This window comes from Astatotilapia calliptera, chromosome 4 (assembly GCF_900246225.1).
Source record: "Astatotilapia calliptera chromosome 4, fAstCal1.2, whole genome shotgun sequence".
Classification (NCBI taxonomy): Eukaryota; Metazoa; Chordata; class Actinopteri; order Cichliformes; family Cichlidae; genus Astatotilapia; species Astatotilapia calliptera.
Genome location: NC_039305.1, coordinates 25,831,500 through 25,858,738, shown reverse-complemented (window position 1 = coordinate 25,858,738; position 27,239 = coordinate 25,831,500). Strand labels below are relative to the sequence as shown.

At 45.0% G+C, this 27,239-nt stretch overlaps 1 protein-coding gene across 6 annotated transcripts; it reads left to right on the top strand.

The window, feature by feature from the left end:
* Positions 1–26,574, top strand: bptf (bromodomain PHD finger transcription factor). 6 transcript variants are annotated; one of them, XM_026165752.1, is made up of 32 exons: positions 1–779; positions 2,632–3,454; positions 4,974–5,194; positions 8,009–8,194; positions 8,403–8,585; positions 10,474–10,686; positions 10,772–10,851; positions 10,985–11,337; positions 11,465–11,596; positions 11,797–11,926; positions 12,025–12,160; positions 12,258–12,527; positions 12,626–14,153; positions 14,423–14,547; positions 14,646–14,774; positions 14,892–15,042; positions 15,131–15,254; positions 15,362–15,605; positions 16,056–16,208; positions 16,704–16,840; positions 16,933–17,041; positions 17,125–17,360; positions 17,456–18,620; positions 18,727–20,252; positions 20,407–20,489; positions 20,574–20,799; positions 20,908–21,437; positions 21,534–21,710; positions 21,870–22,062; positions 23,521–23,605; positions 23,874–24,060; positions 26,170–26,574. In XM_026165752.1, exons 1-32 carry the CDS (start codon positions 284–286, stop codon positions 26,207–26,209), a joined length of 10,371 nt encoding a protein of 3,456 aa, XP_026021537.1. In that variant the 5' UTR covers positions 1–283; the 3' UTR covers positions 26,210–26,574. The 6 variants fall into 6 exon arrangements, with proteins under 6 accessions (XP_026021537.1, XP_026021536.1, XP_026021538.1 ...); XM_026165751.1 differs by having other exon boundaries at positions 16,701–16,840; XM_026165753.1 differs by having other exon boundaries at positions 16,701–16,840; positions 25,121–26,574.
* Positions 26,575–27,239: the final 665 nt, after the last annotated feature.

The window sequence follows — 27,239 nt, the reverse complement described above, 5'->3', positions numbered from 1 at the left end:
TGGAAGCAGTGACATCACGTGACTCCCGTAGCGAGGGCCTGCTGTTTGTTCAGCCAGAGAGGCAGAGGAGAAGAAAAATGGCGGCTCTCGGCGCACCAGAACGGGACGCCGGGCTAACGTTTTGAGCTTTCACACCCGAAAAAGACACGGGGGCTTTACGGGGCCTATTGCACCGTCTGAATCCTCGCCAGTTCAGCTTTGTGGCGGTCCCGCTTTCGCTCGCGTTCGTGCAGGCTAAAGAGACGCAAACATTGGGAGCGTAAAATAATAGATTTCGCCTATCATGAGAGGGAAAAGGGGCAGGCCGCCCAAACCGCTACAAACCGAGGAGCCATCTCCAGCTGCGGCCCGGGGCTTGCGACCTAGGAGGAATTTGAAGCCCAGGCTAAGGGATAGCGGGGACGAGGACGCTGAGAGCCCCACAAGGGAGACCGTAAAGACGCCGAAAAAGAGAAGAGGGGGACCGTCGACACGGGGCAGGGGACGAGGGAGAGGTGCTGGTGCTAGAGGAGGCAGGGGTGGTCGTGGAGGAAGGCGGACGCCTGCATCCAAAGCGGTTGTGTACGATGACCACGAGAGCGAGGAGGACGACGATGCTGTCAGCCTGAGGTCGGAGGAAGATGAGTTTATTGAGGAGGAACCTCAGTCCGAGGAGGAAGAGGCCCTCAAGGAGGACTCTGACTGCCTGGAAGATGATATGCTTGAGGAGGAGGAGGATAATGCCAGCTACTGCACAGAGAGTAGTTTTCGGAGTCAGAGCACACACGCCAGCACTCCGGGTAAATAAGCACTTAAATATTGCCACGGGCACGGTGTCTGCACACACTTTGCAGGGGTTTGAAAATGCATCCCGAAATGTTGCTGATGAGTGCAGGAAGCAGTTAGGTTATTGTTCAAAATGGAGAATGCACACAGGCCGCAGTCCCCTCATTAAGGCTACTGCAGGTAGAGCGAGGCGGCAGCGGGATCACCAGCTTACCTGGTTGTCACAAACGTCTGTCACCAAATAGCTCACATATATTTCACCTGTAACACCACCGGCCTCTGGCTCCAAGTATCAAATCTGCAAATGCATTCATCTTAGCTGCTAACGTGCTAACTTTAGCAGGAAATATTAGCTTCTAGCTAATGTCTTAATAAGTCTGCGTTGGTTAAAGAACGACACCTGTATGTTTTTTAATCAGTGTTCGTAACATCCAGTGCTTTTTATGAGAGCAGTATGTTCTACTTTCTACTTTGAGTGTTTTATTAGGAGTACACAAAAGAGACTGCTAACTAACCTAGCCCACGAAGCTAGCATGCTTGTCATTTTTTTTGACAGCTTGGCTAACTGTAAATCAATCAAGTTCAAACTCATGAAAACACCGACAGCAACTGTTCTCGTGGTGCAACCGAGCCAGGAAACATTGTATTGGGATTCTTAAGTAGATGTAACAATATTAGCCAGGTGACAGTCACTGTTTTCCTCAGTGCAGGGAGGTGGAGGTTCCCTCATTTAGCTAATAATGACACTGGCCATGTGTCGACCCGGCTATGCCAAAGTATCGCTCTAAAAAGTTTCCCACCACTGCAGGATTCTCAAAAAGGTGTGCCGCTGTGTATAATGTAGATAGAAAGTAGTGAAAATAAAAAAAAATCAACTATCTAAATTTGATTTTTAACACAAAAAAAAGGGACATTTAAAAAGACAAAAAACCAGTTGCTCGTTTTGAGTTTGAATCTGGGTTCTCAGTGTTGTGTTGAATCGCAGCTTCTTTTTAATACTCGGTAAACCTGAGGAGAGCAAATGCTGTAGTTTTGAAAGTAAAACCATTCCCCATCCCTGCTTGGCACGGGGTTTCAGGGGTAGCCCTGCACAGCTGCCCGTGTTTTCTGTTTCACAATGAACCATGGGGTTTCTAGTGGGGAGCTTTATTATAGAGCCATGCTGCTATAATAAGGCTACTTCTCGGTTTTACATTGTCTTACTAAAAATATAGACCTTCCCTTAGAAAGATAGACAGTGATTTCTTTCCTTTCTATTCTCATTGAGCACTCAAAGCACCGTGTACATGCACCATATGTTGTTCCATAATCTGCATACGTATGTATCATTCATAGTCAATGTAGCCTTTAAAGATGCGCAGGTTCACTAAATTCTCCATAGAAAAGCAGAGAACCCCTTCCCATCATAAGCCAAAGGCTGAGGAACGGCCTAAACGGCGAGAGTCTAATTAACACGTTACAGCAGGTGTATTGCTTAGGGGTTCTCCTGACTTTTTGTTGCCAGTATCGACTAAAATGATGGATGCAAGGTTTTACTTTTTGAACCAGACTTGGAAAGTTAACTTTTTTTCACATTTAGGGTAAAATGTTCTATTTTGTCTTTTTATTTGATTTTTTTTCTGGCACATAAGTTTCACAGGCATATTTGAAAACAATAATAGTTAGAACTACCTTAAAAAATACTACAGGTGAGCATTGTAATATATTGCAAATGTATGACAATTCAAAAGCTGGTAATATCCTTAACATAGTTATTACCATGACAGCTTTAAAAGTAATTGTGTTACTTTTTTCTTTTGTTACGTTGTACTTGGTACTTTGAGGTGCCGTATTTCTCGTTCACAAATCTCATCGTGTTTCCCACAGGGAGGAAAAAAGGCCGAACTCCCCGACCTCGAACTCCCATTCTTGAAGAGAAGGAGATCCCTCCTCTTGAGCTTCCCGACACCTCTGAGGACCTCCTGGTGGTTAATGAGGAGCTACTCAATGCCATCTCCATCTATGAGGTGCTACGGAACTTCAGCACGGTGCTGCGTCTCTCCCCCTTCCGCTTCGAGGACTTCTGTGCAGCACTGGTAGGCCAGGAGCAATGCACTTTAATTGCCGAGACCCATATTTCCCTGTTGAAGGCCATCCTGCATGAGGAGGACTCCTCCAACACTACCTTTGGCCCTGCTGACCTCAAGGACAGTGTCAACTCTACTCTGTACTTTATTGACGGCATGACGTGGCCCGAGGTGTTGCGGGCATACTGTGAGAGCGATGTGGAGTACCATCATGTTCTGAAATACCAGGAGGTGGATGATTACCCTTACAGTCCTCTTGGAAGTAAGATTAAGGTGCTGCAGTTTTTGGTGGACCAGTTCCTAACCACCAACATCGCCCGCGAGGAGCTCATGTCTGACGGCAGCATGCAGTACGACGACCACTGCCGCGTGTGTCACCGCCTGGGTGACCTGCTGTGCTGTGAGACCTGCTCGGCAGTCTACCACCTGGAGTGCGTGAAACCGCCACTGGAAGCAGTTCCAGAGGACGAGTGGCAGTGTGAGATTTGTGTGGCGCACAAGGTGTCCGGTGTCACAGACTGTGTGCCTGAGGCGCAGAAATGTAGGCCCTACGTCCGCCAGGAGCCCATTGGATATGACCGCCACCAAAGGAAATACTGGTTCCTCAACAGAAGGATTATTGTGTAAGTCGGAGCCCTCGTTTCCCTCAGTATTATTCTGTGCTGGTCTCTTTGGCTCCGGCAGCTTATTTCCAAGCAGCAAGCATTTGATCATTGTTATTTAAGGTGGTCAAAATCTATTCAGATTGTTATTCTCAAATCTGACTTTGCCCAATTGTAACTTGAATGATGTAACACCAGAGATATTATCAAACCAACCACTTTGCAACTTATTCAGAGAAAAGACTGAAGCACAGTTCGATGAAATGAGTGTTCGGTTATCTCAGTTGCACTGTAGATTAGATATGGCCGATTTGCAACATCTAGTTATTTTACAGTTTTAAATGTCCTAATAAGTTCAGTCATCCTTGGTTTTCTGGCTAATTTTTAGCTAAACAAATGTACTTACATCTACATGGTCTAAGTATAAATGGTACATTACAAGCTATTAATGAATGATACCATAAGCAGACAGGCCCCAGCTTTGAGCATACAATAAAAAAAGACCATGCAGACATAAATGTATAAAGTTGCATACCATTTTCTAAAAGATGATCCCTCATTAATCGCCCTTTTGTTTTCTAACCTTTAGAGTGAACAGCTGCAGAGAGAAAGTGAAAGTTGTTGGGAAATAATATAAGCTTTCATATATTCAGTCCTTTGTTTGTCAAGAAATTATAGAAGAGCCCTGCAATCCAAGCCCTTTATCTTTTAGTGCCAGTCATGCTTTTCCTGATTGCATCTCATGCCCGGAAATGATGTTGTTTGAGCATAGCCTTTACAAACAACAGGTGAAATCAATCTCAGTGCCAGGCAGTATTTGCCATAATCTTTTTAATCTCTTTGACTCAGGGGAAAGAAACTTTATACTTGAGCTGAACGCATGATAAAAGCAAAGAATCGAAACCTATTTAACACCTGGTAGTCATCATTTCTGGTGTGTGGTCTGGTGGTTAGCCCTGTTGCCTCACAGCAAGAAAGTCCTGGGTTCGAATCCACCATCTGGTCGGGGCATTTCTGTGTGGAGATTGCATATTCTGCCTAATGTCTGCGTGGGTTCTCTCCAGGTGCTCTGGCTTCCTCCAACAGTCCAAAGGTTAATGTAAACTGGCTGTAGGTGTGAATGTGAGTGCTAGCACTCTCTGTGTTACCATGGTGTAACCTGCCTTTCACCCTATGGCAGCTGCTACACCTGAAGAAGATGCAGTGATGATGTTTCAGTTATTCTTTATCTTTATTCTAGCAGTCCAGAATGCCCACCCACCTGCTGTTCAAAGCTTCTGTTTACAAGAGGCAGCCAATCAGCACAAAGCTTCCTTGAAGGGGAAGGAGTTAAAACAGCTTGTTTCAGACTCTGTGTAAGACGCATAAGGATTACTGTGAACTTTGACTCATGCAAAGCTGCTCTATTGGAGCCCAAAAGAAAAATGTGCAATTGGAGTTCAGCCCCTTTAAATTATATTCTATTTAAACGTTGCACTGTCATAGCCAAGGAAATAATGTTTTTTTTAAATCTAATGGTTAGCCTTTTCTCTCTTCCTAGTGAGGAGGATGGGGAGCATGAGAAGAAAAAGATCTGGTACTACAGCACCAAGGCTCAGCTGGAGGAGCTCATGGAGTTCCTGGATAAGGAGTACTGGGAGATGGACCTGCATGCAACCCTCGAGGAGATGAAGGAGGAAGTCCAGGCTCACATGGACATCACAGAGGACCTTACCAACAAAGCCCGTGGAAACAATAAAGCCTACCTCACTGCAGCCAACGGTACACATCATGGATTTTTTACTTTTGTGCGATAGCTGCAAATGGAGGGAGCTCAGGCTCATAGTAGTGGATTTTCATGCTATAGAGATGTAGAATGTAGCGACGCTTAGCTTGAAATCATTGATTTGACAGTGATCAGAGCACGTGCGACTCGAGCTGTGATACGCTTGCATCCTTGCGCGTTTAGGTCCTGCAGGGTTGCACTCTGAAACACGTCGATGCTTCAGACGATGCTCTGCAGGCAGCAGCACTTTGCATCTCTGACAGTTGACGCAGAAATGTTAGGTGCTGCCTTTTCTTCCTGCGTCGTGTTCTCTCAGACAGCAAGCAACTGTTTTCCCCTTCTGTTTTCCTCCAGGGAGGCAGTGGTTAGAAGACTTTTGATTACTTAGCCAGCAGTTTCCGTTTGAGTTTGACAGGCTGCCATGTCTGTCCTGTGTTTTCTAACAGTTTTCCTGTGTATGTCAGAAACTGCTAGATGCTGTGTTTTATTAAGGATCTGCCAAAAGATAGAGGTTTTTGTAGGTATTCTGAAGCCTGAAGAGGAAGAAAATGTTTTTTTTTTTTTAAGCCACTGCAGACAAAAGAGAGTTATGAGTAAAGCTGGTGTTTTTCATCAGTTAAAAGCTTTCTGCAGCTGCACGGTGAGGCCTGCACCTGGTTCGTGTCAGTGGGGACGCAGTTGTCTCTGTCCCAGTGAAAACTAGGTTTATGACACATGATGTCTTTGAGATGTTGAACATTTGATAAAGGAAATTCCACTCCATCTTAAATCTTTATTTATGGGAATAACTTAATTTTTGCTGGATTAGTGAAGTTATAGAAACATAATGCGGGTTATACTGGAACTGAAAAGTATGATATGGATGCCTTATTCTGTAGTGGACTCTGGAGGATACTATTAGGGCTGCACGATTTTGCATAAAATGAGAATCACGATTTTTTGGCTTAGAATTGAGATCACGATTCTCTCACAATTCTCTTTTCCAATATAAATATTTATTGCACTTATTAACTGCACATCAACTTCGTAACAGTTGAGACTGAACATAAAAACAATAAATAAACATAAAAACAACAAATGTCTCACATTTTGTCGTTGCCACAAAATGTTGTACTGCTTGAAATTCCGTCTCCACCGTTGCTCGACGCTGCGTGTATAGAGCAGGTAGTGCAACAATAGAAAAATAGTTGCGGGACGGCACTGTGTAGCGTTTGTCTAGGGTGTTGATCATTTTCCTAAATCCCTCGTTTGCTCAGTGTTGATGGGAGCCATATCTTTGGTCAGGTGATAAGTGATAGCCTCCGTAATTTCTTTGTGCCTGCGGGAGTTCGACGTGTATAGGGAAGCGCTGTATAAGGTTCCCATTATTGATGTTTGGGTGGTTGACCGGGACGGATTTTCTCCTGTCACTTTCTCGTCATCCCTGACGTGCTCTCCGTTGTTTTTTCCCTGCTAATTTTAGCATCACACGGCACAGCTTCTGTATCACGTGGTATAAGGCTCCGCCCTTGTCATTTGTTGAGCAGGAAGAGTGAGCGCTTGTTTTCATGCGGAAGATGAAGATGTCTGTCTAATAACTCATATATGAAATAATTAGTCAAGAAAATGATCATGAGATAACTCAATAAGGGAAATGTCAGACAGGCATGCATTGATTGTGATCTCCTGATACAGATTTTTCTTTGTGAGAACTACAACTGACTGCATGACATCTTTTCTTTAATTAACCTTATTATGTTCATAATAAAACCATTTGTTAAACTTTACCATTTCTCTCAAGCTGCAGTAAAAGTTACAGGATCTTCGTTTACTTAAACAACCCTGAAAATAAAGCGCTCACCTCCTAGAAAGTGGTACAAAGACCTGAAAATGAGTTGCTGTACGCTCACCTTTACCTGATATATTTCACCTACCACACAAAAGCAAAAGAAGGGCAAAACAAATGTCAGTGCTTGCATAATTTTCCATTGTCTTTATAACTTCACTAAATAAAAGCCTTTTCTCTTTTTCCACTCTTCGCCATAATTTTCTTTGAACCTTTGCTCATACCGAGGCTGCTGGCTTGTGGCGGGCCTTCACCTTTGGCTGGTTTTAACCACTTTTGCCTTTGTTAGCTTCTTTGAAATATTCATGTTCAGCTGGATGAAGGTGGTTTACGTGTCTGATTAGCTCTGTTGTTCCGAAACTTCGTGGTTAACCTTTTTCATTTTTGTTTTACTGTAAGTACACCACAAATGTAGTGGAGTACAGTAGGCAAAAAGAGAAGCTATTTTAATGCCATTTATACTTGCAGAATTTTTATTTCTATGCCATTCATTCATTATCCTTTTTTTTTTCTTTTGTTTTGGTCTGCTGCACTATATTTGTCGGCTCGTTATATCTTCTGTCTTTTAAGAAACGATCAAGGAAATGCTAGAGCCTCTATGCATAATTTCTTTAACGCGGTTTTTAATTACGGTATTTATTATTTCAGTGATGCTGGAATGTAAGCCTCCTGTAAACAATGACTATCTGCACGTAAACATCTCACAAACATTGGTGGGGTTTGGTTAGATGCTGGTCTGCTCCTCACTGCTATTTAGTACGTCTAACAACATGTTGTCAGACTGTGACAGGCTGGCCGTAGTACATGTTTGTTTATTTATCCCTCGTGCCCCAGAGCAGCAGCTCTGAAAGACCTCTTATTTTACTTTTAATGCTTTAGATTTAAGACTTAACAGTTTTAAAGTATTACTTTTCTACGTCATTTGCACATATGTGTAATTGTTGCCTTCCATGTCGAATGAATGAATGTTTCTGTTTGTTTGTAGAAGTTGTCGTGGAGCGTTTGAAGGTCAGGCAGGAGGCACGGGAAGCAAAGACTCGAACAGAGGAGCCAAAGCAGGATTCAGATAAAGGCTCTGTAAATGCAGCTGACGCTACTGCCGAGTCCACATCGCAGCCCGACAACGCAGAGAGCAAAGCGGTTAAACCGATGGGAGAAGCTGGTTCACAAGGTAAAAAGTTTCTCCAATGTATTTTTATTTTTTTTATTTTTTTGTTCAACTGCCCACTGGAACTTTCTCCAATTCCTCAAAGTAAAGAGCTAGCCTCCTACACGCAGAAGCTGAAATTCTGTCTGCAGCATTATCAAAGCAAATTCATTTTTACCTCTACTTGACCCATTTTGACTCTTCCGGTGCTGTTCGTCTTGTCGCACCACAGCGGCTAGCGCTCCGCCTGCTGCAGAAGAGAGCCGCGCGTCAGATCCTGACCCGGGCTCTGCCGCGCTGGACACAGCCCTGCCTAAAACAGAATCCATTGAATCAAACAAGGAAGCGCAAGTTTCCCATTCTGGGAGCCAGGAGAGCAGCGAGTCAGCTCCAGATGCGAAGCGGGAAAGGACAGGTACTCAGACTCATGTTTGGTCTGCAGTCCAGCTGTCGTCCTGCACTTCACGCCTTGCTGCTGGGCTGTGCATCCATTATCATCTGTCGCTTTGTTTCCGCTGTTTCTTGCTCACCCTGCCTTCATTTTACCCCGCTCATCTGTTTTGTTGGATTTAAGGGTTCGTCTCAAACCTCGTCGATCACGCGTAAGAACTTTTTTTTTTTTTAAGGAGCAGAACTGGTCTGATTTCGTCTGAGCAGGCATTTAAACCAGAGAAAGAGTTTTAGTATCATTATATTTTACAGGCTACACCAGTTACCATCTACATGTCTGACCTGATTTATATCAGCAGATATGAGAAGGACCCTGCCCTAACATCAGCCATCATACTGGGCTCCAGTGTCACCATACCTGTGCACAGTAAAATCTTTTCATATATTGCACACATTTGGTTACGTTTATCAAACACTTGCAAATGTAGGAATAGAACTGTGGTTTTGTTATACTATAATATAAAAACTAATTCCTTCCTTAATATACTTAAGTTTTTTAACCATGCAGCTCAGCTGCAACACTTTTTCTGGTCTCATTTATTTTTTTTCCACTTATAGCTTTGTAGTGTTGGCTGTCCGCTCTGTTACGGTTTGCCCTGACTTTAACGGGCTAGTGTGAAACGCTGTGATGCATATTTCCTAGCGGAGGCCGCTCGGGTGCATTCCATGCGTCTCGGTGGGTGTGAAAGAAAACGCTGAAGATCTGGACACAGGGAAACATTTCAAACAAAAAAAAGCCTCAGTGGCAGTTTTTACACATCCATCTGTCTCTGAACATTCAAGACCTGACGACACTGGAGTGGCCATAACTGTGAGAAGATGATTTCTCCTTTCACGTCACTGCACAGAAACCCTTCCGTGTGTTTTGCTCCTACGCTTAGCTTTAAAAGAAGGCAGGTGCATTAAGCGCTGCTAGCAAGCTCTCCCAGTTATTCCTGGTGCATTTAATTACTTATCCTGTGCTTTGTGTTGTCTGCTGCACGCTTGGTCTTGAAAAGCATGTCGTTTTTTTCCCCTCTCTCTCTTTTTTTTTGTTTTTGGCACTGTGATAAACGGCGTCCCTGGCAGCAGCTACCACGCCATGTCTGTCACAAGCAGCTCCTTATTCTCTTTCCAATTTATGGCCATTTGGTCGGGTTCTTGTCGCTCAAGACAAAAGGCTCTTTCCGCCGTTTCCCCACCTGCTACCTCGTCAACAAAGAGCTCCATGTGTGTGCGCAACGCTCTCCCGTCACGACTCTGAGGCAGAGCCGACGTTTTAGGTTGCCGCAGGTGTTCGCCTCATTTTGGAAGTGTCATAGATTTCAGTTATTTTAGGTCTGAGGAAGCTTTGAATTGTCGACTAAGCATTCTTCTTTTATAACAGTTTGTTGGGTATATGCTAATTCACATATACACTTCTTTTTTTTCACCTTTTTTTGAGGATTTAATAATTGTTATTTTTGGTTTGTTCTTTTTGTTCACCAATGTTGTGTACATTTTTCTTTTTTTGATCAATTATTTACACACAGTTACCACTTACAGCTCACCGTCACTACCTGAGCTGCACCATGGGCTCTTTCTGAGGCTACCCTTCACAATAAAAGCTTTAGGCAGATGCTAAGATGAAAAAGACGTCTTTGTAGAAGCAAGCATAAATATGTGGCTTACATTTCTGATGGCGATGTGAATATAATAAGCACATTTCATAAATTTCCACATGCATGCACGGTATTTTAATACTTTAGTAGTGATGGGAGCAGGCACATTTTCCCACATGCATAGAGGAACTTTTACTTCCTAACACCTCGCACTGCTGATGCTGTTATTGTTATTGTTAACTGCACTCAGTCTTTTTTGGCATATTTCTGTAGACGAGGACTCGAAAGAGTCTAGCAGCGAAGTCAGGCGAGCTGGTGATCTGCAGGCACCAACTAAAAATCAACCACAACAGCCGCAGTCGTCTCAAGCGGAGGCAAATGGTGGCAGCAGCCAGGTTCCTGGATCGGCGAGTTCCAAGAAACCCGAGCCACCTGACCTGGCCGATAGGTCCTCTCAGTCCTCTTTTACCAGCCAGGATGGGACAGGTGATAATTAAATGGGCTTTTTCATTTGTGGTGAATTGCCTTTGCCTTGGTGATACTGATAGTGAGTGTGTGTTCTGAATAACAGAGGAGTATAACGAAAGGGTCAAGAATGAGCGAGGAGCGGCGCAGGAGTCTAATAACCATACGCCCAGAGGGAGCAAGGAGGTGAGGAAGAGGTTTGGTCCAGCTTCACTGCTGAAAAGTGAAATGTGCCGCTTTAGTCTGTTGCAACTGTCATCCTGTTTTTTAAATATAAAAACGGGTTTTTATGTGCCTTTGTCCTCTGCTCGTGTTTCAGTCATCGCCCGTTCGCTCAGACGTCGAGTCCTTGCGTCTCAGCTTCTTGAAACGGGACCTGACGGTGAATTTGAACAACTTGTTCAAACTTGGCCAAGAGGGTAAATACAGGGTCTACCAAAACCAGTACAGCACCAATGTCCTGGCCCTCAACAAACATCAGCACCGGGAGGACCACGACAAGAAGCGTCACCTCTCCCACAAGTTTAGCTTGACCACCGCGTCGGAGTTCAAATGGAACGGCTCCATCTACGGCTCGAGAAGCCTGACAATCTCCACCCTGCGTCTTACCATCATCCAGCTGGAGACGAACATCCCTGGACCGTTTATGCATCCCAACTGGGCATCACACAGGTACACCTGGGACCAGTGGAAACGCCCCCCGTGTAGTTCTTAGACGTGCTACGTTTGGGCAGAGTCGCATTTCAGATATGAACATCACTATCAGTAGTTTTATGCTGCTTGTGTTTGGTGTTTCTAGGACCAACTGGAACAAAGCAGTGCAGATGTGCAGCAAGGCCAGAGAATTTGCTTTGGCCTTGGCTATACTGGAGTGTGCCATCAAACCAGTGGTCATGCTGCCTGTATGGAAGGAATCCCTTGGACACACAAGGTAAACAAAACTAACGTGGCGCTGTGAAAATGTCTGTACAAACAGTAAAACACAACTAAAGGGTTATTTGTGAGTCACTGCACCTGGGATTTCTTCATTTTTCCTTTTTGGAGTGCACGGCTGACAAACTCGGTAATGACTTTCCTGTTTCCAATACGGTCCTTGTGCTTTATGTCTTTGCTCATGTTTTTTTAATACAGGCTACATCGTATGACCTCCATGGAGCGGGAAGAGAAGGAGAAGGTGAAAAAACGAGAGAAAAAACTGGAAGATGAGGAAACACTGCAGCAGGCCACATGGGTGAAATACACCATCCCCATCAAACACCAGGTACAAACAGCAGCATCTTAACTCTTCTCTGTGTTAATGTGTAAACTACCTCGTCTGAAAACTACTTTTTAACCTCCTCGTAATTTTTTCCAAACAAGGTGTGGAAGCAGAAGGGGGAGGAGTACAGAGTGACGGGGTATGGCGGGTGGTGCTGGGTCAGTAGGACGCACGTGGCCCATTTTGTTCCGAGGCTCCCGGGAAACACAAACGTAAACTACCGCAAAGAACTGGAAGGTAAGAGATGAAGTAGCTTAATTTCTTAATGGTACTTGATATGTTCTCCTGCGGCTGACGCTTTGGGTGCATAAACTATTTTTGCTGTCTTCATTAGCGGCTAAAATGAGGAAGGAAAATGCAGCAGACTGTACAAATAAGCAGAAAATGCCAACAGAAATGGAGACTCAGGCAATTCAAAAGACAGCCAACAAGGCCAAAGAACAAGCATCCGTCACAGAGTCATCTCAGAGGGCCTCGTGCGAGGAGGACCGTAAATCTGAGAACTCCACAGAGGAGGAGAAGCCTGCAGAAGAGGCGCAGGGAAAAAATTCTGAAGCAAAAAGAGAAGATGAGAAAACAGAGGTTTCTTCAAACAACAAGCAGGGTAAGTTTAATTTAAGGTTTTGTTTTTTTTTTTGCCTCTATGCTGTCCATGAATGTGCATCTCCATCATCCACTAACCCCTGCTCTTCTTTGTCATAGATAATCCTGATGGCAAAGGCCCTTCCTCACCTGCTGCACATCCTGAGAGGGATGAACCAACCCAGAAACTCGAGCAACCCAAGGAGGAGCCTGCAACATCGAAACTCTTCGCTGACGTCGTGAACGTCAGTGAGGGCTTCCAGCTGCGCACAGTTTATAAGAAGAAAGTAAAGCCTTCCAAGCTGGACGGGCTCCTGGAGCGCCGGGTGAAGCAGTTCACCTTGGAGGAGAAGCAGAGACTTGAGAAGTTAAGACAGGCAGCCGCAAAACCTGCTCCTGTTATTAAGACTGAAGGATCAACCAGACAGCAGACAGCTACGACTCCGTGCGTTAAAGTAGAAGAGAAGGACGAAAGCCTACAAGTGAAAGATGGCATGGTTAAAAAGCTTGACTTCGATCAAGAGGACATAAAAGCAAAGACGGACGGCCTGGAGGTCAAATCAGAGGAGTTAGGACCCGACAGAGGTCAACAGGGGGAATTAAATTCTGTGCACGGAAACAGCGGGGAGGTTTGTGCCCATAAAGAGGTGAATGGAGGACCCTTAACTAACCCTGGCCTTAACAATAAAAACAACTGTATAACAGAGACATTAGAAAACAGTGAAAAAACACAGAAGTCTGAGAATTCAAAGAAACGTGCCTATGAGGAAGTTGAGAAAGACTCTGAACAGAGTGACACAGAGAGCATGGAGGTAACCCAAAGCAAGACCAGTCCAGTACAGGTGAATGGGAAAACTATGGTCACAGAACCCGTGCACTCAAACCCAGAAACCCGAGATCAAGGTGACGTCAAAGAGCCCGTCAAGTCCCTGATGAATGGAAACCTCTCGCAAAACGATGTATCCGATATATGTCACCCCCCTCCTATGAAAGTCCCAAAATTAGAGAACCATGTTGGAGAGAAAGGAGACTCTGTTAGTAAGAGTGAGGATGTGGCCATGGATACCAAGGAGGCAGTGCCTGTTACGCTTCAGTCTTCAAGCCCTTCTTGCCAGAATAATAAAACTACAGATAATTGCTCTAGTGGTGAAGGTTTGAAGTCCTCTGCCACCAATGACGTTGTCACGAAAGTATCTCAGAACTCCCTGATACCAGACACGCCCAGCAGCACCAGCAAGCTCGATGTGCCCGCAGGAAGTAGCGCCGTTTCCAGCTCCGCCACCCAGCCCAGCTCCGGAACGCCTGTTTCCCAGAAGACTAAACTTCCAGCTGCTGACACCAAAACGGGCGCCTCTGGTTCAGCCAGCTCCATGACAATAAGTAAAGAGTACTCCACCAAAAATAGAGTCAGCCTTCTAAGGTTCTCCAAAACTAAGAAGGCCCGCTCGGGCACAGCCCTGCCGTCTTACCGCAAATTTGTCACCAAGAGCAGCAAGAAGAGCATCTTTGTCCTCCCGAACGATGACCTTAAGAGACTGGCGAGGAAGGCAGGCTTCAGAGAAGTTCCCATCTTCAACTACAATGCCAAGCCTGCTCCAGATATATGGCCGTACCCTTCACCTCGGCCCACCTTTGGAATCACGTGGAGGTCCGTAACACATTTTCTTGAAATTACCTTTAGATCTGCTGCTACAGTATGATGTCATTGCAATAGCCAGGTTGCCATAGACTCAATCCCTCAAATAATTTAGCTGCTTCTTTAATGAAAGGCTCTCGTCTCACAGTTGGCTGTAGTAGTAGTGGCCTCTCAGCCACTGTGATGAACCCCAGTGAATAAGAGAGCAGCTGAAAAAAGTTTAATATAAACTGAATTACTGTTGGAAGATTTACTAACTAACAGCTTTGGTGACTGTTCAGGTACCGTCTTCAGACTGTGAGGTCGCTGGCAGGGGTCAGTCTAATGCTGAGGCTGCTGTGGGCCTGCCTGAGGTGGGACGACATGGCTGTGAAGCCCTCTGCTGCTGTAGGGACAACGCGAAAAGGTTAGAAAATTCTGAGCACATGTTATGTACAGTTTTCTGCTGTTTTTTTTTAATTTAAAATATGAAAATGTGGCAATGTGTTTTATCTTTCACCAAAGAAACAACGGAGACAGACATCACCACAACTGAGATTATAAAACGAAGAGACGTGGGGCCCTATGGCATCCGCTCTGAATACTGCATCAGGAAGATCATCTGCCCCCTCGGAAACAGAGACACTCCCAAAGGTAGAAAACGAAAGTCTGTTTGGGCATGATGTAGGATCTTTGACAAGCTGTTAATGGTCCACTTGAAGAAGATTTCTAAACATAATTAATTGTTGCTTTCTGACTTTTTGTGAGCAGAAACCCCCACTCCACAGAGGAAAGGCCTGCGCTCAAGTGCTCTGAGGCCTAAGAAGCAGGAGCCCACTAAACCGACTGGTCCTGTTGCTGTGGAAACGTGGGTGCCCGAGGAGGAGCTGGAGCTGTGGGAGATCAGAGCCTTTGCAGAGAGGTGAGGAACTCCCTCAGCGTCGCCTCTGTATGTTTCTTCATAGCGTCACTGTGTTAGTGAACACTTTACCTTCTTTTTGGTGCCACAGGTTGGAGAGGGAGAAGTCACAGGGCGGAGATCCCTCCAAGACCGGCAGTAGTCTGAAGACAGCGGAGGAGGTCAAGGCCCATTTAGAGAACCAGCTGAAGCAGGCCAGACTGGCAGCCCAGCAGGTAGAAACTCGGCGCAATGCAGTTACACGGGTGTAATCAGAGATTCTGGCTCTGGGTAAAGCGCCGCACCAGCAGCACATTTAAATGGTTGGACACATTTCTTTCAGAAACGTCTCGAGCAGCAGAGACCGACCACAACTGCCACAACAACCACGACAATGTGCACCACCACCTCAGCCGGCACTCCCGGCACCCCAGTATCGGTGGGCCAGAAGACAAGTCAAATAACTTCAGGAACCAAGATGGTGTTGGCCTCCAAACTGAGCTCTCCAGTCCCGTTCCAGCAAGACAAGAACTTCCATCAGTCTTTTGCTTCCTGGGTCAAGCAGGGTCAGGCTAACAACAGCTCAGGTGAGCAGCTGGAAGATGAGGAGAGGTTTAGTCATCTTCCTTTTTACTCATCATCCTCATCATCATCTGTAAGATGGAGGAACCGAGGAGGGTGCCATAAGATTTCTTCTGTTTTTTCTATTTTAGTAATATTGGCATCCATAAAAAATACATCATCTGCACGACTTCAGCGTTTTCATTATGAGTACGATTCGCATGCCAAAAGAATTTTGTGGTTCGTGGTGTCCACTTTGAATCCTGCAAAAATTCTCAATTCTGTATATCCTTTGAGGCATTCATGCAATACCGTGTGTCATTAGACTCTAAACCAATATACTCGATACCAAAATATTCAAAACATCAGCCTCCTTATATTGACTCCCAACAGTGGACACCACAGCCGTAGACTGGCTGTTGTGGTGGTCCTTCTTGGGTTACCCATGACCACAGGTGGCGTGGTGTGTCTTGCAGCCTCCACTGTGGCTGGTAGCATCACCACCTCAGAGCAAGCCTTCCAGATCGCTGGTAGCCCAGTGACTGTGGCTGGCCAGGTCCTCGCCGCCAAACTGCCACTGCCCGCTAACAGCAAGATTGTCACCTTGAACATGCCCACTACTCAAGGAGGTAGGGAGCACGAGAATGACATCCATTCCTGCCGTTTTTGGCGTATGTGTGCCCAAAAATGGATGGTGAAGTATTATGTGAAAATGTCAGACTTGCGTTGAAGTATTGATGCTGAGCTTAGATAATGCCACATTTTGTGTGTGTGTGTGTGTGTGTGTGTGTGTGTGTGTGTGTGTGTGTGTGTGTGTGTGTGTGTGTGTGTGTGTGTGTGTGTGTGTGTGTGTGTGTGTGTGTGTGTGTGTGTGTGTGTGTGTTTTTTCTTTGTATTCTGAAAAGGTTCTCTGGCTAAAAGCTGATCGCTGTTTTGTAAAATCGTTTTTTTCTGGTCTTTGGCTTGTGTGTATAAACTACTTTAATCTAGTTAACTGAGTGAGGAAGACTTTCAGACACGCATACTCAGTGCATGCTTTTCCCTTCTGTTCTTGTTTACCTGTATCTATGTTCCTAGCACATTTCTGCTTTTTCTCCTTTTAACATAAATGTTCCTGTCAGCAGGTGTAGTGCAGCAAAAAGTCCTGGGTATATTCCCCTCTGGGCCTCCTGCGAACCTTAGGACATACAGCACACTACATCCTACAACTGGCAACATCAACCTCAGAGCCACAACCTCCACCTCAACCACCCAGCAACAGGTCTTTTGTCATTCACCCTGCATTTTTCACTTATTAACTAAAGACACTAAGCATGATTACTGATGTTTTCACCCTTGGGTTTGTTTTTCTAGGTCACCACAGCAGGAGGCCAAACACAGCCCAGTACCGCAGTGAATCAGCCACTCACTCAGTCTACCTCTGTAGGCACAGCAGGGGTCAGAAGTTCAGCAGCTCAGCCAGGTTTGTGTCTGAATGCTACTTTTTATTCTCAGGTTAACATCCCCAACATTTCAATACAAATAATAAATCTTGATCCCTTCCAGGTCAGGTTCATCAGGCTGTGGCTCCGATGGGCCGTGGCCAGCCTGCAGCTGTGCCTGGTTCTACACCTGTGCAGGCAGCTTTGGGTCAGAGGGCTGCAGGTCCTGCACCATCACCGTGTGCTGCCTCCACAGCTCCTGGACAGTCTCCCGGAGCTCCTCCCCAGACACAAAGACCGCAGCAGGGTCAAGTTAAACTCACTATGGCACAGCTCATGCAGCTTACACAGAGTGCACAGGTTTCCCTTACTCTTTCTCTCTAAAAGTAATTTATAATATCTTAATCTTACAAATATATATAAAAAAAAAAATCCTTTTGTGTGCAACTCCACAGGGAGGAAACCCAGGTCTGACAGTGGTGATCCAGGGTCAAGGCCAGACCCAGGGACAGCTGCAGATCATCCCACAGGGTGTAACAGTCATCCCCGGCCCCGGTCAACAACTAATGCAGGCAGCTATGCCCAATGGCCAGGTCCAGCGCTTCCTCTTCACTCCGATTCCACCATCATCTTCAGCTCCAACTTCAGCACCTGCTCCTGCTACCCCTGCCAAACCCACTGCAGTCCAGACCCCCCAAACCCAAATGTCAACTCCTCTTCAACCCAGAGCTTCTGCACAAGTCCAGACGACTCCCTCATCTGTAGCCCAAACCCAAATGACGGCCCCTTTGCCTGCCCCAACGCATGTTGCAGGCCCGACACAGATGCCAAGTTTAGCCCCCACTCCAGCTCCAGTCCCCATGCAAACCCAAGTCGCAGCCCCCGTGCCCACTTCCCCACAGGCTGTCGTCCAGGCTGCATCTCAAATGCACCTTTCAGCCGCTACCCCGTCACCTGTCCCTGCACTCTCGCAAATATCCACTCCCATGACTGCTTTGCCACAAGTTGCAACCCACTCCTCCACACAGATGTTGCCCTCCACACCAGCCTCAGCTGTTGCACAGCCCCAGCTGGCATCATCGGTTCCAGCCCTCCCAGCACCAAATGCAGGCCCGTCTATAACTCAGAAACAGGTTTTGACCTCAGCATCATCACAAGCTGACCTCCAACCTGTGGTCCAAACCCTCGTCTCCAGCCTCGCACCCAGTTCTCTACCTACACAAACCCAAACTGCAGGCTCACCACCAGGACAAGCTGTCCCCAGATCCCAAGTCCAGGCACACGCCTTCAGTTCTGCTCCAGGGTTATCCTCCACCCCAGTTCAGGTGCATGCTGCTGATCCCCTGCTCCCCCAGGTTGCTGGTGTAGCAGCAGCTGGTCCTAACTCTGTTCCAGTGCCCATTTCTGCCTCTCTTCCTTCACCTGTCCAAGCTCCCACCCCGGCCCTTGCACCCGTCTCTGCTCCCGTCATAGCCGTCATGTCCACGCAGATCGCTGTCCCGTCCCCAGCCAAAGCTCTTACTCAAATCCAAGCCACAGGTCCTGTCCCCCTCCATGCTGCTGTGGCAAACGCTGTTGTCACACCAGTTACTGCCACCTCAACAACACCTTCAGTGCCAGGTAAAGTGCCCACCATCATCAGCACTGTCCTGTTGTAGTGGACCTTAGAATGGTTTTGCTTTAGTTGACTTTAAAATTTTCTGTTTGCTTCTCTGTCTCGTTGTAGCTTTGACAGAGCAGAGGGCAGCTCAGCCTTCAGGATGGACTCCCACCTCGCCTCAAGCGCAGACTCCAGTTCAGCCAGCTCTACAGGCAGCAGATGCTGTTCAGCCACCCGCTCTGGCTGCTGTACCCGCCTCCGCCCCTGCTCCAATCGCCACTCACTCCCCCCCTGCTCCAATCGCCACTCACTCCCCCGTTACTCCGCTGCCTCAGGCATCTCTGACTCCTCAGTCTCAAGCACAAGTCCAGCACCCGGTCGTCGTGTCCGTGCAGCAGGTGGCACAAATACCGGTCTCAGCAGTGCAGGTTCATATGACGGGATTGCCGGTTTCCTCTGTCGTGACCACCATGAGACCCGCTCAGTCTCAGCTTCAGCCCCAAACCCGCACTCAGCTTCAGCCCCAGTTTCAAGGCCAAATCCGTGCACAGGTTCAGGTTCAGCCTCGCGGCCAAGTCCAACAGTTGCCACACATTCAGGCTCAAGCGCATCTGCAAGCACAACCTCAAAGTCACCCCCAGGTCAGAGTTCAGTTTCAGCCACGAGCACAGATCCAACCACAAACTCAGCAGCCACCCCAAGGGCAAGTACCCCCTCATGCTCAGATTCAACCTCAGGTGCAGTTTCAATCCCAAACAAAAACCTTGCCTCATGTTCAGGCTTCAACCCAGGCCCAGATCCAACCGAGGGTCCAACCTCAGTACCACCACCAGGTACAAGCTTCATTCCAAACGCAGCCGCAAACCCAACCTCAGGCTCAGCAACAGCCTCAGGTCCAACCGCAACCCCAGGTTCAGCCCCAGCCTCAGGTTCAGTCTCAGGCCCAAAGTCAGCTTCAACAGCAGCCTCAGATCCAAACCCAACTCCACCCGCAGGTTCAGGTTCAGTTCCAGCAACAAAGCCAGATTCAAACTCAGGCCTCTCAGCCGCCCCAGGTCCATATTCAGTCACAAGTTCAAACTCAAGTCCAAACCCAACCCCAGTTTCAAGTCCAGTCATCGCAACCAACTCAAGTCCCACAACAGCTTCAGGTCCAAGCCCAACCTCAAGTCCAAGCAAAGCTCCAAGTCCAGTTCCAACCTCAGAACCAAACTCAAGTTCAAACACAGCCTCAGATTCAGGTCCAGTCTCCAATCAGGCATCAGCTCATCACAGTTCCAGGTCTCCAGCAGCCCGTGCAGCTGCTGTCAGCTCTGCCGCCCCACGTTGCAGCCCAGATCCAAGCCCAGATCCAGGCGCAAGCGCAGCAGCAGGGTGGCACGGTTCCTCAGCAGATCAAACTGCAGCTTCCGATCCAGATCCAGCAAACCGGGGGACAGATTCAAGCCCACCAGATCCAGAATATGGTAACCATACAGGCACCGGCAAGTGTTCAGGAGCAGCTTCAAAGGATGCAACAACAACAGCAGCAGCAAGTTCAACAACAGCAGCTACAGCAAACACCAAAGAAGAAGAAACACCAGGAGGCTAAAAGGGAACAGAAGGAGCAGAACGCACAGGCGATCAGCCCTGGAGACGGCATCCAGAAGCAGGTATGAGTCAAAAGAAGAACAAAAATTAGGGATTTCTCACAAAATTTATGTCTGTGTGCAAATGTTAGTTATATAAAGACCTGTTTTAGACCTGACACTGTATTACAATCGAACATATATTAAAATAACTTCTTTGGTTTTTTTTTAATGTCAGGCGGTAGTGAAGCAGAATGCTACAGCAGAACAGCTGAAACAGAGGAAGACCCTGGCTGCAGCTGAGCGAGAGGAGAACCAAAGGTTCAGGAGCTCGAGTCGGTTAAAACTGTTTAAAACCGATGACGCGGATGAACCAGCGACTAACGCGCTCTTTTCTCTCTTCAGGATGATCGTCTGCAACCAGGTGATGAAATTCCTCCTCGACAAGATTGAGAAGGACGAGAAGCAGGCAGCTAAGAAAAGAAAGAAGGAAGAGGTGGTGGAGCAGAAACGCTCCAAGCAGAATGCCACCAAGCTCACCGCGCTCCTGTACAAGCACAAAGAACATCTCAAGGCTGAAATCCTCAAAAAGAGAGCCCTGTTGGACAAAGAGCTGCAGCTGCAAGTGCAGGTGAGCACATCTCCAGCCTTCTCAAACATATTTTTTTTGTCTATAGACAGAGAGAGTGGGAATATTCTTGTTTACTTTTATTCCTTACATGTGCTGTCTCCCTCTCAGGAGGAGCTGAGGCGGGACATAGCCAGGCTGCAGAGAGAGAAAGAGAAAGCTCGAGCTGCTATTGCCCAGGCTGCTGCAGCAACAGTCAAGGCTGCCTCTTCCCAGTCTTCCCACTCCTCCCAACTCTCTCACTCCACACATTCCTCTCACAGCACGCGCACAGTGACCTCACCTTCATCATCCCACAAGCGGAAGAGAGAAGATGAGAGAGACAAAGACAGAAACAGGGAAAGGGAGAGGCATCACGACAAGAGTAAGAAACGGGACAGGGACAAGGACAAAGACAAGGAGAGAGAGCGACACAAAGACAGAGATAAAGAAAGAGATCGGGAGAAGGAGAGAGACCGAGAACGGGACAGACATCGGGATAGGGACCGGGACAAGGAGAGAGATGGGGACAAAGACAAGGACAGAGATTCCAACTCTTCAAAACACAAGAAGAAGAAGAAGAAGCTGTCTTCTACCTCAAAGGATCACAAGAAGGACACCAAATTGTACTGTATCTGTAAAACGCCCTATGACGAGTCAAAGTAAGCTGTCTTGAGGGGAGGGGGGGACTTGTAATAAGTCATTGTAATTTGACTGTGAGGCACTCTGCTGTCATTAAATCACCTGATTTCTCTCAGGTTTTATATCGGGTGTGACCTGTGCTCCAACTGGTTTCACGGCGCCTGCGTTGGCATCACGGAGAAGGAGGCTAAGAAGTTGGAGGACTTTGTGTGTAACGACTGTAAACGCGGGCAGGAGGGAGGAAGTAATGAGGAGCTGTACTGCATTTGCCGGACACCATACGATGAATCGCAGTAAGTCACCATATGGATGGCTTTACGTTAGCATTGTCTGCTCTAATTATAGCACCGCTTTTGTTTTTCAGTCTGTGTCAGACGTTTCCTTTGTTTGCATATTTGTGTGGAGTCTTCCTTCAGTGTGCTAACCGGGATGTGTGCGTCGCTCACCCACAGGTTTTACATAGGCTGTGATCGCTGCCAGAACTGGTACCACGGCCGCTGTGTGGGGATCCTGCAGAGCGAAGCCAATCACATCGACGTGTACGTGTGCCCGCAGTGCCAGTCGACAGAAGACGCCATGACGGTCCTCACGCCGCTTACTGACAAAGACTACGAGGGGTTGAAAAGAATATTACGCTCGTTACAGGTATGAAAGTTTTGGAATTCAAGACTGTGTCATTTTTTTTTTATATTAACAGTAACAAGGTGGTTTCCAATGTGTGGGCTGAGGTCAGTGAGAGGTACTTTCAGCGACTTCCTTATTTCCCACACAAGGTTTTTATTTACGGGGTCAGCACTAGGAATACACAGTGTTGGGCAAGTTACTTTGAAAAAGTAATTAATAGTTTATAGTTACTAGTTACTTCTTCAAAAAAGTAACTGAGTTACAGTATTCTAAAAGTAATTAATTATTTGAAAAGTAACTATTGCGTTACTTTTTTAAAAAAAAAGCGTTTAAACCTCTGGGGTCCAGGGTATAATTGGCCATTTTTAACTACTTTTGATTTTCCCTCCACATTTTACCTTTAAAAACTATTTACTTTGCCTTGTTTGGTATCATTCTTTTCAGCACAACCTCACGTGTCTGAATTTACAGTTATGTTTTCATTTTGACATACTGTATTAACACAATTGATCTAAAATCAGACAAAAAACATAAAATCAGAGAAGAAAATATTTTTTTACTGTAACAACCACAAACATGTTTAATGAATCATTTTTCATAACTTTAAATGCAAATATACATTTTCAATTTTAAAATCATATGCACAAGTTTTGCAAACAACAAAGTTATTTGCATCCATTTACCTTTTACCTTGATTTTTTAAATAACCATTTTAAACTATTTACAGAACAATCAGCTGTTCTGCATTCAATAAGATGCCACACAAATTATTTGTGCCACTCCAAAACAATAATTTCTGTCCACTATAAACATCACAGCCTGATACCTGCAGGTCTGACAGCAGCAGGTGTATCACTCCTGTTCTCTACCTGGAGACAGCAGTCGCCTCATTGTTCTGACACACAACACAAAACTATCCACAACACTACACACTAACTACACAAGACAACACATTAACTACACACCCCAAACACGCTAAACGTCACAAATCTCTCAACATCTCAAAACTCGCTCTCCCTCTTTTTCTGCTCTCTCTCTCTCTCTCTCTAAAACTTCCCCTGTTTTTTTTTTTGCTCATAAGCAGCATATATTGTTTATCATGACTCTGGTTTTACGTGGCCTATCAACACAATTTATAAACTGGTAACGTGGGGATGGGGATGTTTTGAGTCAATCTCTATTTAGGTCTTTTATATTTCAGAAAATGCAGGTGGCTCCAAAACTGGGTGAAACTGTAAAATCTATAAACTGTAGAAAAAGTGAGTGAAAACTATGGATTTTTTGAGATTAAAACATGGCAACAAGACACAATAAAATACTTGCTTTGTCTTTACATTTAAGTGCTTTGATGCTATTTATGTGTGTGTTTGTTTGTGTAGTCAAGGGATGTTGATAGTGAAGTTTTATTTTATGCCTAAAGTAGTTGCAGTAACAAAACCGGCATCATTTCCTGAATTATTATTTTTTTCTCTTCCCCAGTCTCATAAAATGGCATGGCCTTTCCTGGAGCCGGTGGATCCACATGACGCGCCTGATTATTATCGTGTGATCAAGGAGCCAATGGGTAAGACTGTGTGACAAAAGGTCATTTAAAAAAAAAAAAAAAGACAATGCTTTTTAAAGTATTTACTCACGTGTGAATTCACCACGTACGGGAGAATTTTGTTTTAACTTATTATAATTATTTAGTTTCTCCTCCAGTTACAGCATTTATTTGCTGTTTTTGCCTCTCTTTGTCAAGTTTGCATAGACTAATTATGTGATAAAAAATTGTGTAAATGTATGTATTTTTTGTGATGTGAGCAATGTGTCGTGCTTTTCCTTCCTCGCAGACTTTTCCACAATGGAAACCCGTTTGCAAAAGCGACATTATCACAAGCTCACGGAGTTTGTGGCAGACGTGACCAAAATCTTCGACAACTGCCGCTACTACAACCCCAACGACACGCCCTTCTATCAGTGCGCCGAGACGCTCGAAGCCTTCTTTGTACAGAAGCTAAAAGGTTTCAAAGCGAGCAGGTGAGTTTAAGCGCTGCTGGTGCCGCAGACTCGGCCTACAAGTTTCTCTCCTCCGTGCTCGTCTGTTTGCTGTAAACACTCGACTGGCCTGACTGGCTTTTTCAGTAATTCTGCCATTTCATTTGTTTCTTCCTTAAAGGGGACCTATGATGGTTTTCCATATTTTCGATACTGTCATGTAATGGTTTATGCTTAGAGCCTATATAGGATTGTTAAGACTGGTACCGATATTTAGTGATTTTAAAGAAATCTGATATTCTGGCCAATATTTAGCATGAAACAAACAGATTTCCTGACATTCGTTCTTGCTAAGGTTGGATCAGCTGGTTGTTTGTCATGTTTCTAATCTGTATTGCCAACAGGGCAGTGCCCTCTGGTGGACAAACCACGCAACATTAACACTCATAACATGGTTGCCAGGTTTTTAGGGATTTTTTTCTCCCTCAGCTTTTTTATTTTACTATTTTTATGTTTTGTTTTTTGCCATTTCTCAGCTGTTATAAATGCCAATACCAGTATATCAGCTGTGGTGTATTTATGCTCATATTAAACACGGGTAAGGTTTCAAATAATGAGCAGGTATTCATCTGCCTGATGTCAGTGAGAGTCCTCTTTACAGGCATATAAGTCCCACCCACTGCTGTTACAAGGGGCAGCCAATCAGCAGAGTTTTGGCTTAAAGGGACAGAGCAGGGCTGAAATAAGAATTAAGGATTACTTTGAAGTTTCAAAGCTACTATAGTGGACTTTTAATAGGTCCCCTTTAATGTGTGCATTTATGGCTTTCCATTCACGGTTTCTTTTCTTCTTCTTTTGTTTTATAGCACTAGCATGTGTGTAGTGATGATGTTTTACTTGTGCTTTACTTGTACGTTGTAGTTGCTTGGCAGTACTAAAAACCCAAGATAGCTGACAGACTTTAGGCCATTACATCCAGTGTCTTGGCAAACCCGAGTGCCATGTTTACATCTTGTATTGTGTATCATCTTGCATTTGTGTCTGTTCACTTTTGCTGCATGCCTTTTTGATTTATGCCATCCCATTTTCTTCTTTCTTACAGATTGTCAGATTCTTAAGTGGGCCAGTCTAGCTGGAGTCTGGACTGGATGCTGGGGTCTCTAGTAATATTGATATGAAAGCAAAACAAAAAGAATAAAAAGGCACAAGAACACAAACAAAACACCAGAAGTTTTCAGGAACCCGTTGTGATCACGGTTTTCAGTGACAACACAATGGCAGCCATGTTGACAGGTGTCAGTCATGTAATTGAGGGGCATGCTGTCTTCACATCGTAAACATAGACTGTATAGAAAAAATGAAAGTAGCCCCAACTTCAACTTTTTATCTGCTTTCTTTCTTATAGCTACAGAAAACAAGCCACTGACTTTCACTCTCAGTCAACAGTCTCAGGTTTTATTGAATGCAACATTGTTGCTGTCAAAACTGATAATGGTGAGCCACGGTGGCTACTTCCATCTTTTATATACAGTCTGTGATCCCGAATCAGGAGTCGTGGCCTTTTTGAACAATCAGTCACACTAACGAGGGTTGTGTTCAGTAGAAAATGCGTTTTAGTTTCTCATTCTTGTATTTATTTCAGTTCTACACCCGAGTTAATTTGGGAATTTTGACTCAACGATATAAAGCTGCATATTTTAATATAGAGAGATATTTATAAGACGTTTTGTATACTGCCTCCCTCCTTGAGTTTGATTTTTTTTTTGTTGTTGTTGTTGTCCTGGCTGTTAAGGTGGTTGTCTTGAATGTATATACCCTTCTTTTATTTTTTTCTCTAAATCATGTACAGCGTTTGTAAGATATGCCTGTATTTGACTGTTTTAAATAACAATGAAATAATTTTTAGATAGTATTATTTTATGAGACTAAAATGTACTAGACGGAGTAAGGAGTTAGAGCAAAGTAACCTCAGTTTGTAGTTGTGGAAGATTTCTTCACTAATAAAAAGCATTCCCAGTTAATTACACCAACATGGCTGTAGGATCCCATGCAGACCCCTTTGCATCCTCTTGTCTCTTGTCTGATCACTGTTATAGCAATAAACAACCTTGCGAAGGGCTCTCAACTTTCCCCTCTCTTCACGTTCTGTAGGTCTCATAACAACAAGCTTCAGTCTTCTGCAGCCTCTTAGGATACATCGCACATTGCGCGAAACAAAAATGCACTTGCCAAGAATATGGCTTTCCTGAACTGTAACTCTGTGATGGACTCTGCCTCACCCTGTGTTTGGGGTTTGCTCCTCTTCGCCGCTGCAGCGGGAGGTGGTGGTAGTGGTGGTGGGGGGAAGCTGGACAACCAGCTTGCTGCTTTCACGGGATCTCTTTTCCAGGCAGAGCCGCCCTCTGCTCATTTCAGCTGTAAGGGACCTGTTTTTATGGACCTGCTTTCATCAGAGGAGCGAGAACAACTGAGGCATTTCAGAAGAAAGTTTACCTCGGAGAAAAGACTCTTACGAGCTCTCATATTTCCATGTACTTTTTTTTTTTTTTTTTTTGATCTGAGTCTTTTTATCTTTTTTTTTTCTTACTTGGTTTAAAAAGAAGAAGAAAAAATCCCTCAGACCATTCCTGTGGTCATCATGTCCAATGTAATAGAAACGGAATACTGTCAAACAATGGCTAGGTTCTACTCAGCATAATGAGTAGAGTTTTGTGTCTAAATTCATATATCACAGTGGAGCAATGTTTTTTCTCCCATTTCCACTCATTGTTTAGTCTGATGTGGCATGAAAGATCGTTTAAGTACTAATTATCTGGACATCGATAGTCTGCTTGGTTAAACTTCTATAACCTACTGAAAGTAATAAGCTATTGTAAATGAGTTGCTTTGCAGTAGTGACTGAGAAGGATGATGTATTTGAAGGTTCCTGCCCTGTTTGTTTAACAAAACAAAAAAACACAAAAAAAATCATCAGATTTTGACTTGATTTTCTTTTCCTTTTTTTTGTATTACAACTGAAGAAATATTGATGTACATGGAACTTAATAAAATGGAAAACACAGATTTCCTTCCTCTGATTTTGACACAAAAGAGATTTTTTTTTTTTTTAGTGTCTCTTAACTTGCAGACATAAATCATAATGTAAAAACTGACAGAAACTCAGGTTATGCTGTACATAACCTTAGTTTCTATATCAACTGAGTGATCAGCTGACAGAAAAT

What these genes read in the sequence shown, in the direction of transcription:
- bptf (XM_026165751.1), top strand. Translation starts at nt 284, where the DNA reads ATGAGAGGGAAAAGGGGCAGGCCGCCCAAACCGCTACAAACCGAGGAG. An exon ending in TGCGAAGCGGGAAAGGACAG is followed by an intron (nt 8,586 to 10,473) that starts GTACTCAGACTC and finishes ATATTTCTGTAG; the next exon opens with ACGAGGACTCGAAAGAGTCT. An exon ending in AAACAGAGACACTCCCAAAG is followed by an intron (nt 14,775 to 14,891) that starts GTAGAAAACGAA and finishes TTTTGTGAGCAG; the next exon opens with AAACCCCCACTCCACAGAGG.